The sequence below is a fragment of the Staurois parvus genome, unplaced genomic scaffold (assembly GCF_062004578.1).
Source record: "Staurois parvus isolate SC_StPar_1 unplaced genomic scaffold, SC_StPar_1.0 ptg002596l, whole genome shotgun sequence".
NCBI lineage: Eukaryota > Metazoa > Chordata > Amphibia > Anura > Ranidae > Staurois > Staurois parvus.
The window spans coordinates 1-10127 of NW_028320392.1; the positions used below are offsets into that span (position 1 = coordinate 1).

Genomic DNA, 10127 nt, shown 5'->3' on the forward strand with positions numbered 1-10127 from the left:
TCTTCGTTGGTATCAGAGGATGAAATTGGTGTCCCAAGGTCCAAATAAAATCAAGCAAAGAGTCGCATCTGGCTCCCGGGCCGCAGTTTGGAGATGACTGGCCCAGATGGTCGGCGTGGAAGCAGGTACCTGTCAAAAGAGGTACCCCCTCCCGCCAAAAAAAAAAAAAAAAAAAAAAGGACATTCCAAATTTAGCAAAGGGGGAAGAAGGTTGAGGTCCGGGCCCTGTGAAGGAACCCCGAGAGGTCCGGGCCCTGTGAAGGAACCCCGAGAGGTCCGGGCCCTGTGAAGGAACCCCGAGAGGTCCGGGCCCTGTGAAGGAACCCCGAGAGGTCCGGGCCCTGTGAAGGAACCCCGAGAGGTCCGGGCTCTGTGAAGGAACCCCGAGAGGTCCGGGCCCTGTGAAGGAACCCCGAGAGGTCCGGGCCCTGTGAAGAAACCCCGAGAGGTCCGGGCTCTGTGAAGGAACCCCGAGAGGTCCGGGCTCTGTGAAGGAACCCCGAGAGGTCCGGGCTCTGTGAAGAAACCCCGAGAGGTCCGGGCTCTGTGAAGAAACCCCGAGAGGTCCGGGCTCTGTGAAGAAACCCCGAGAGGTCCGGGCTCTGTGAAGAAACCCCGAGAGGTCCGGTCTCTGTGAAGGAACCCCGAGAGGTCCGGGCTCTGTGAAGGAACCCTGAGAGGTCCGGGCTCTGTGAAGGAACCCTGAGAGGTCCGGGCCCTATGAAGGAACCCTGAGAGGTCCGGTCTCTGTGAAGGAACCCTGAGCTCCTCCACACCAAACTGGTCACACCATGTCTTTATGGAGCCGGCTTGGCTTTGACCACAGAGAGTACTGGACTTTCAGATAGATGTTCTGGTTGGAGCTGGTCAGGATTCCAGGCCACCTAGCTGAGCATCTACAGCTGCCCCAGGGGTAGGCAACCTGTTGTGAACTACATTTCCCATGAGGCATTGCAAAGATGACAAAACTGGCAGTTACAGCTATGACTTGCAGAGGCATGATGGAACTTGTAGTCCTGCGGCTCTCAGGTTGCCTACCCCTGGGGTAGAATATAATCCACAACTAGATTGTATTTCTTGTATCTCACCGGTTTTTGAGAAGCACCAAGTGCAGGCAGTCGTCTCGGATGTAGGAGACGGCCGCAATGTCGTGAATGGGAACCCTGAGAATGATGTCCTCTCTGTCCCTCCATACCACCTTGACGTTGTAGGCGGACAGGCTGATGAGAGCGTCGTGCTCCTGGGTCAGCTGTGCGGGGAGGTGATGCAGTCTCTGCAGGAAGAACAGTCACCCGTCAGCAAAAACAGAAAGTAAAAAGGTGCAAATACCAGGCTGGGACCTGGAAAAAGCAAGCATTGTGGGATCTCTTCATTGGGTTACCCCCTGTGTGTCTGCCCCTCCCACAATGAGATCTCCCTGCATTAGTTTGTGTCTCTGCCCCTCCCACATTGGTGAGATTTCCCCCAGTAGTTTGTGCCTCTGCCCCTCCCACAATGGGGAGATTTCCCCCAGTAGTTGTGCCTCTGCCCCTCCCACAATGGGGAGATTTCCCCCAGTAGTTGTGCCTCTGCCCCTCCCACAATGGGGAGATTTCCCCCAGTAGTTTGTGTCTCTGCCCCTCCCACAATAGGGAGATTTCCCCGCAGTATTTTGTGTCTCTGCCCCTCCCATAATGGGGAGATTTCCCTGCAGTAGTTTGTGTCTCTGCCCCTCCCATAATGGGGAGATTTCCCTGCAGTAGTTTGTGTCTCTGCCCCTCCCACAATGGGGAGGATTTCCCCCACTAATTTGTGTCTCTGCCCCTCCCATAATGGGGAGATTTCCCCCAGTAGATTGTGTCTCTGCCCCTCCCACAATGGGGAGGATTTCCCCCAGTAGTTTGTGTCTCTGCCCCTCCCACAACGGGGAGATTTCCCCCAGTAGTTGTGCCTCTGCCCCTCCCATAATGGGGAGATTTCCCTGCAGTAGTTTGTGTCTCTGCCCCTCCCACAATGGGGAGGATTTCCCCCACTAATTTGTGTCTCTGCCCCTCCCATAATGGGGAGATTTCCCCCAGTAGATTGTGTCTCTGCCCCTCCCATAATGGGGAGATTTCCCCCAGTAGATTGTGTCTCTGCCCCTCCCACAATGGGGAGATTTCCCCCCGTAGTTTGTGTCTCTGCCCCTCCCACAACGGGGAGATTTCCCCCCGTAGTTTGTGTCTCTGCCCCTCCCACAACGGGGAGATTTCCCCCCGTAGTTTGTGTCTCTGCCCCTCCCACAACGGGGAGATTTCCCCCCGTAGTTTGTGTCTCTGCCCCTCCCACAATGGTACAATGTCTATACATCTGTGTGCACCCCGACATTGTGAAGCAGATATTATTGGTAAAATTTGTAGAACCCTCCATGGAAAAGTGACGGCAGAAAAAAAGAGGGTAGTCCATTCAGACTTTTTTTTTCTTTTTTTTTTGGGGGGGGGGGGGGGGTTTGGTTTGTTTTTTTCTTTTTTAACTTTTTTTTGTATAGTATAGAGCTATGCTTAGACAAAAAAGTTAACAAAAAGTAAATAAAAACCACCCCCTCCCCATCAGAAGAAAAAAAAAAGGGGCCAGACTTGATGGACCACTCGGGTCTTTTTATGCCGTCACTTTTCTGTGTTTCGATCGACATCATTGACTATTTTTAAATCTTTATCATTAGGGAGTAGATAGGAAGGTGTTTTATTTCCTTGTTTTACTTGTTTTTTTTTTTTTTACATTTTTCCCATTACTTCCTGGTTTCCATACCCTAGGCCAGGGGTCTTACAACGTTCTAAACAAAGGGCCAGTTTAATGTCCTTTAGATCTAAGGTAATGGTGGTGGTGGGTGGGAGCCGGGCTGTGGCCATTGGGAGTAGAAAAGGTGAAAAGGTCCTGATATCAGTGGGAATAAACATTGCCCCTTCTTTGGTGTCATTGGGAGGAATTCTGCCCCTTCTTTGGTGTCATTGGGAGGAATTCTGCCCCTTCTTTGGTGTCATTGGGAGGAATTCTGCCCCTTCACCGATGTCATTGGGAGGAATTCTGCCCCTTCACCGATGTCATTGGGAGGAATTCTGCCCCCTCACCGATGTCATTGGGAGGAATTCTGCCCCCTCACCGATGTCATTGGGAGGAATTCTGCCCCTTCACCGATGTCATTGGGAGGAATTCTGCCCCTTCACCGATGTCATTGGGAGGAATTCTGCCCCTTCTTTGGTGTCATTGGGAGGAATTCTGCCCCTTCACCGATGTCATTGGGAGGAATTCTGCCCCTTCACCGATGTCATTGGGAGGAATTCTGCCCCTTCACCGATGTCATTGGGAGGAATGACGCCCCTTCACCGATGTCATTGGGAGGAATGACGCCCCCTCACCGATGTCATTGGGAGGAATGACGCCCCCTCACCGATGTCAATGGGAGGAATTCTGCCCCCTCACCGATGTCAATGGGAGGAATGACGCCCCTTCACCAATGTCATCGGGAGGAATGACGCCCCTTCACCAATGTCATCGGGAGGAATGACGCCCCTTCACCAATGTCATCGGGAGGAATGACGCCCCTTCACCAATGTCATCGGGAGGAATGACGCCCCTTCACCGATGTCATCGGGAGGAATGACGCCCCTTCACCGATGTCATTGGGAGGAATGACGCCCCTTCACCGATGTCATTGGGAGGAATGACGCCCCTTCACCGATGTCATCGGGAGGAATGACGCCCCTTCACCAATGTCATCGGGAGGAATGACGCCCCTTCACCAATGTCATCGGGAGGAATGACGCCCCTTCACCGATGTCATCGGGAGGAATGACGCCCCTTCACCGATGTCATCGGGAGGAATGACGCCCCTTCACCGATGTCATTGGGAGGAATGACGCCCCTTCACCGATGTCATTGGGAGGAATGACGCCCCTTCACCGATGTCATTGGGAGGAATGACGCCCCTTCACCGATGTCATCGGGAGGAATGACGCCCCTTCACCGATGTCATTGGGAGGAATGACGCCCCTTCACCGATGTCATTGGGAGGAATGACGCCCCTTCACCGATGTCATTGGGAGGAATGACGCCCCTTCACCGATGTCATTGGGAGGAATGACGCCCCTTCACCGATGTCATTGGGAGGAATGACGCCCCTTCACCGATGTCATTGGGAGGAATGACGCCCCTTCACCGATGTCATTGGGAGGAATGACGCCCCTTCACCGATGTCATTGGGAGGAATGACGCCCCTTCACCGATGTCATTGGGAGGAATGACGCCCCTTCATCGATGTCATTGGGAGGAATTCTGCCCCTTCATCGATGTCATTGGGAGGAGTTCTGCCCCATTGGTGGTATCATTGGTCCTAGGGCCATATTAAAGCAAGCAAAGGGCTACAGTTTGGAAACAACTGCCCTAGGCAAATGATGTCATATATCCCAGGAGTCTCCAGGAGCACATATGTCCATGACGCACAGGAAAGGTCCCAATCTCCCCTTTTTGATCATGTGACCGCCGTGATGGCAAATCACGGTGGTCACATGAACCTAAAGCCCCGCCCGCCTTCTGAAACTCTTAAAGGGCTGGGAGGTCAAATAGTTTTTTTTCCTTGAGCTGCACAGATGCAGTGTCATTCCACTTTAATATAAGTTTTGGTTTACTGATTTCCAAGACATCTGCACTCAGATTTTTGGCATCCCCTGCAACAAAAATGTCATTTTTTTGGTGTGATACTAAAGGGATGCAGACCCTGCAGTTTTCCTCAGAGCCCTGCAGGTGCAGCAGCTGGCTAACTATAAAACCGCTCCCGTACAGATTCACTCCACACATGGACACAGACAAACAAACATCTACTTCTTCAGAACAACAAAAAGGTAGGACTCTGCAACAAAGTTTGTGAAAATCCCTATCCCTGCGATGTAGATCGAACACCCAGGGGGAGGGGTTTTTTTTCCTCAACAAAAATGGAGTTGCCCTTTAAAAGTTACACAGGAGGTCTGGTGCTACAATTATTGCTCTTGTTATAACGATGGCGGCGATACCTCACATGCGTGGTGCGATCGACGCTTACATGTGTGTGCGTGACCTACGTATGCGTTCGCCTTGGCGCGTGAACACGGAGGGGTGTGGACACTTTACTTTTTTTTTTTTTTTTTTTTAATTATTTAATTACTATTCTTTCCATTTTTACACTGTTCCTTTAAAAGTTTTTTTTTTTTGGTCACTCTCTTTTATTGCTATCACAAGGTATTTAAATGGGATGATAAGCAGCGACAGGTCCTCTTTACTGAGACAAGTGGGGTCTAATAGACACCAAATCTCTCCTTTGCCCATGTAAGGTTTGGATTAAACCCCGATTGCTTCGATCCCAAGCCGGTAAGGGCCGATAAACAAAAAGACCGAAACCAGACGTGACTAAATACTTGTTGCTTCCGCTTTTTATACACCATAGAGATGATCAGGGACGTTCTGGTCCCTGGTTATCTCCATGATAAGCCGCAGGAACTACCGACTTAGAGAGGCACCAGGAAGGGAGGGAAGGGACCCCTGTCACAATCACGCCCACAGGGAGAGGTGCGGTTCTCCATTTTGCTCCAAACTTCTACATTTTGGTATTGCTCTTAAACTCATATACTATCACCTGAGGGGGGGGGAGGTGTAGTAATCATGCATACAAGAGCCAGGCATGGCTGTATTAAGAAGTCTTCATGTATCCCCTCACTCATGCGTTCAGTGTAGCCGTCTATGCCATCCTTTTCCCAAATAAGGCAATAGGCTTGTCTGTTGTAAGAAGATACCAAATGATTTTTGTAGAAAAGAAGCTGTTATGCTTTGTGTGTAGTCAGAGAAGTGTGGACCGCCTGCGTTTTAACATCTAGCAGACCGAGAGAAAGGGGAATCGCGCTGTACCAACGAAACTGAGTGCGAGACCAGAAATCCCTTTTTAGCTGATCAGACTTGAAACTGCTTAACCCCAGGCATCTTTCGGCAAGTACTTATTTACCTAAACTTCTGTTATCTGTTTGCTGTGCTCTGTATATGTGTATATGTGTATATGTGTATATATATATATATATATATATATATATATATATATATATAAATAAAAATAGATATAGATATATATAAAATAGATATATATTGGTTACATCTTTTTCTGTAAATATTTCTACTGCACTTTTTTGACCTTTTAGTAATAAATCTTACTTTCTGAAAGCGTTGAACTGTTTCTATAGTTCTTTAATGTGACTTACGAATCCCTGCCGCTGAAGAGCGCTACTATGAGTGTTTAACCCTCTGTATAACCGGTCTGTAGAGATAGCGGAATACTGACGGTTAGCCAATCATCCTAGTGTATTGCCGAGTTTCCTCTTTCTCTGTATAAAAAGGAGGTGGTGGCAGTGTGAAGGGTTAATTGCGTAATTAACCTGACCAAGTAACAATCGCATTCAGGCTGCCGGTACGTCGATTGTGGTCCAATTAGCTGGAAAATTGGTGTGAAGGGTGCAGCTGGGTGTGGCATTGTTACGCACGTGACATCGCGGTTTCAGATTGGCTAGTCCACGAGTTTGGTGAGAAGGGCTGGGGAATGACGCCGCGTTCGTCACAACCCCCTTCCTCCCTCCTTCTGCAGCTGCAGGCATCAGCCCAGTATAACCACTTCAGGACCGCGACCATACATGTAGGTAGTCTTTTCTCACCTTTGCATTGTCTAAAAGCTGTAGGATTTCTGTCCGGCTGGAGGGGTTGAGGTATCCAGGGATGGAGGTCAACTGCCCCAAATACTGCAAAGACAAGTCATAGACCGGGGTAAAAAAAAAAAAACCACATTCAGTACATTTCTGTAATCTAGGGCTGCAACTAACAATTATTCTCAATCGATAAATTGGCTGATTATGGTTTCAATTAATCAGAAAAACCCTCAAAAAACAGTGTTGTGTATAATTTAGTTAATATGTAAATTTAAAAAAACAAAAAACGACAATTTATTCTTGAATATCTATGTGCAGTGGGGTAAATACAATAACCAAATGTATGCTCAGGGAACAAACTAATCCCCTCTGAGAATAACAGACGGAAGAGGTGTTGTATATACCAGCCCTCGAAATTTCCACTTGTCCACTCGCATTGGGCGAGTGGAAACAAGGTGGGGGCGAGCTGTGCAGGGACTAGGGGTGTATGGGAGGGGCGGTGACAAGCAGCGATCTCCTGTATGACTTTCAATGAAGCTGCTGGAAGCCATGGGAGGGAGAGGAGGAGATGCGGCTTCCAGCTACTTCACTGAAAGTCGTATAGGGAGATCGCTGCCTGTCACTGCCACCACCATTGCACAGATCGTTCTGTTTCTTTCTGGGTCCCCCTGCTGTCTGCTCCTCAGTTCCCAGCCCCTCCCCCCTATCCTCTGCACCAATAGGACACCCAGGATGGTGACACATCAAGCCATGTGACACCCAGGTCTGCCAGGATGGCGATACATCAGGCCATGTGACACCCAGGTCTGCCAGGATGGCGATACATCAGGCCATGTGACACCCAGGTCTGCCAGGATGGCGATACATCAGGCCATGTGACACCTAGGTCTGGCAGGATGGCGATACATCAGGCCATGTGACACCTAGGTCTGGCAGGATGGCGATACATCAGGCCATGTGACACCCAGGTCTGCCAGGATGGCGATACATCAGGCCATGTGACACCTAGGTCTGGCAGGATGGCGATACATCAGGCCATGTGACACCTAGGTCTGGCAGGATGGCGATACATCAGGCCATGTGACACCCAGGTCTGCCAGGATGGCGATACATCAGGCCATGTGACACCCAGGTCTGCCAGGATGGCGATACATCAGGCCATGTGACACCTAGGTCTGGCAGGATGGCGATACATCAGGCCATGTGACACCTAGGTCTGGCAGGATGGCGATACATCAGGCCATGTGACACCCAGGTCTGGCAGGATGGCGATACATCAGGCCATGTGACACCCAGGTCTGGCAGGATGGCGATACATCAGGCCATGTGACACCCAGGTCTGCCAGGATGGCGATACATCAGGCCATGTGACACCCAGGTCTGCCAGGATGGCGATACATCAGGCCATGTGACACCCAGGTCTGGCAGGATGGCGATACAACAGGCCATGTGACACCCAGGTCTGCCAGGATGGCGACACATCAGGCCATGTGACTTGAGTGTCTGCCATTATTTATTTATTTCAGGTAATTATATAGCGCCATCAATTTACTCCGCGCTTTACATATATATAGTACATTCACATCAGTCCCCGCCCCCGAGGAGCGCACAATCTAAGGTCCCTAACTCACATTCATACATATACTAGGGACAGTTTAGACAGGAGCCAATCCACCTACCAGCATGTTTTTGGAGTGTGGGAGGAAACCGGAGTACCCGGAGGAAACCCACGCAGGCACAGGGAGAACATGCAAACTCCAGGCAGGTGGTGCCATTATGGTGATATATCAGGCCACGCGACACCATTGTCACACACACAGTTTTGCTCACCTTGACCTCTTTCTCGATATAATCGTTCAGCAGCACGTCTGGGTCCACGCGGTGCTCAGCAGGCGACGGCGACACCGTATGCAGCGGCCTCCGCTCCGTCACCTTCTCCTGGGCCTTCTTGTCGCGCCCTTTCTCCCCCTTCAGAAAGACCCGTTTAAATGGAGACACGATTCCAGGCTGCTGGGAGAGAGGACACCACATGCCTTACTACACTATTGCAGGCCATAGACCGGTCACAAATCGGGGGGAGGAGGAAGAAGAGGGAGGAGGGAGGAAGATGGAGGAGAATTAAAAGGAGGAAGAGGAAGAAGAGGAAGAAGAGGAAGAAGAGGAAGAAGAGGAAGAAGAGGAAGAAGAGGAAGAAGAGGAAGAAGAGGAAGAAGAGGAAGAAGAGGAAGAAGAGGAAGAAGAGGAAGAAGAGGAGGAAGAGGAGGAAGAGGAGGAAGAGGAGGAAGAGGAGGAAGAGGAGGAAGAGGAAGAAGAGGAAGAAGAAGGATGAAGAGGAAGAAGAAGGATGAGGAAGAAGAAGGATGAGGAAGAAGAAGGATGAGGAAGAAGAAGGATGAGGAAGAAGAAGGATGAGGAAGAAGAAGGATGAGGAAGAAGAAGGATGAGGAAGAAGAAGGATGAGGAAGAAGAAGGATGAGGAAGAAGAAGGATGAGGAAGAAGAAGGATGAGGAAGAAGAAGAAGAAGAAGAGGAAGAGGAGGAAGAGGAGGAGGAGGAGGAGGAAGAAGAGGAGAAGAAGGAGGAAGAAGAGGAGAAGGAGGAAGAGGAAGAGGAAGAAGAAGAAGAGGAGGAGGAAGAGGAAGAAGAAGAAGAGGAGGAGGAAGAGGAGGAGGAGGAGGAAGAGGAGGAAGAGGAAGAGGAAGAAGAAAAGGAGGAGGAAGAGGAAGAGGAAGAAAAGGAGGAGGAAGAGGAAGAAGAAGAGGAGGAGGGAGAGGAAGAAGAAGAGGAGGGAGAGGAAGAAGAAGAGGAGGGAGAGGAAGAAGAAGAGGAGGAAGAGGAAGAAGAAGAGGAGGGAGAGGAAGAAGAAGAGGAGGAAGAGGAAGAAGAAGAGGAGGAAGAGGAAGAAGAAGAGGAAGAAGAAGAGGAAGAGGAGGAAGAAGAGGAGGAGGAAGAGGAGGAGGAGGAGGAAGAGGAGGAGGAAGAGGAGGAGGAAGAGGAGGAGGAAGAGGACAGAAGTAATTAAATTGCAGCCGTAGACAGGATGAAATCGGCAGATTTTTTTTTACTGTTGGTGGTAACGTTGGCATATTGAACGACCAATTTTTTTTTTTTTAAACAGCCGGTTTTTCGACCCGTCTATGGCCTACATTAGACCTCGGCACACAGGCAAAGATCACATTGAAGTGCGACATTTCGGGGCACGCAGAACTTTGGTGTCAGGCAACATGCACATTCCTGAGGAGGGGGTCCTGCCAAACTCGAATTAATTCCCTCTTTTCTGAAAATCCATATACATACAGTGCAGGAAATGTGTATTTGCCCCCCGGCTGATGGTGAATGTTCGCCCCTCACACAGAAACGATCGGTCTAACAATGGAATGTTCGCCCCTCACACAGAAATGATCGGTCTAACAATGGAATGTTTGCCCCTCACACAGAAATGATCGGTCTAAC

General features: G+C 50.0%; 1 protein-coding gene across 1 annotated transcript; it reads right to left on the bottom strand.

The window, feature by feature from the left end:
* Positions 1–935: 935 nt before the first annotated feature.
* Positions 936–8705, bottom strand: LOC149430610 (cerebral cavernous malformations protein 2 homolog). The gene is made up of 3 exons (XM_089666193.1): positions 8505–8705; positions 6684–6767; positions 936–1273 (listed from the first exon to the last, which is right to left on the bottom strand). The coding sequence occupies exons 1-3, from the start codon at positions 8703–8705 to the stop codon at positions 1085–1087; spliced, it is 474 nt and encodes a 157-aa protein (XP_089522319.1). The 3' UTR covers positions 936–1084.
* Positions 8706–10127: the final 1422 nt, after the last annotated feature.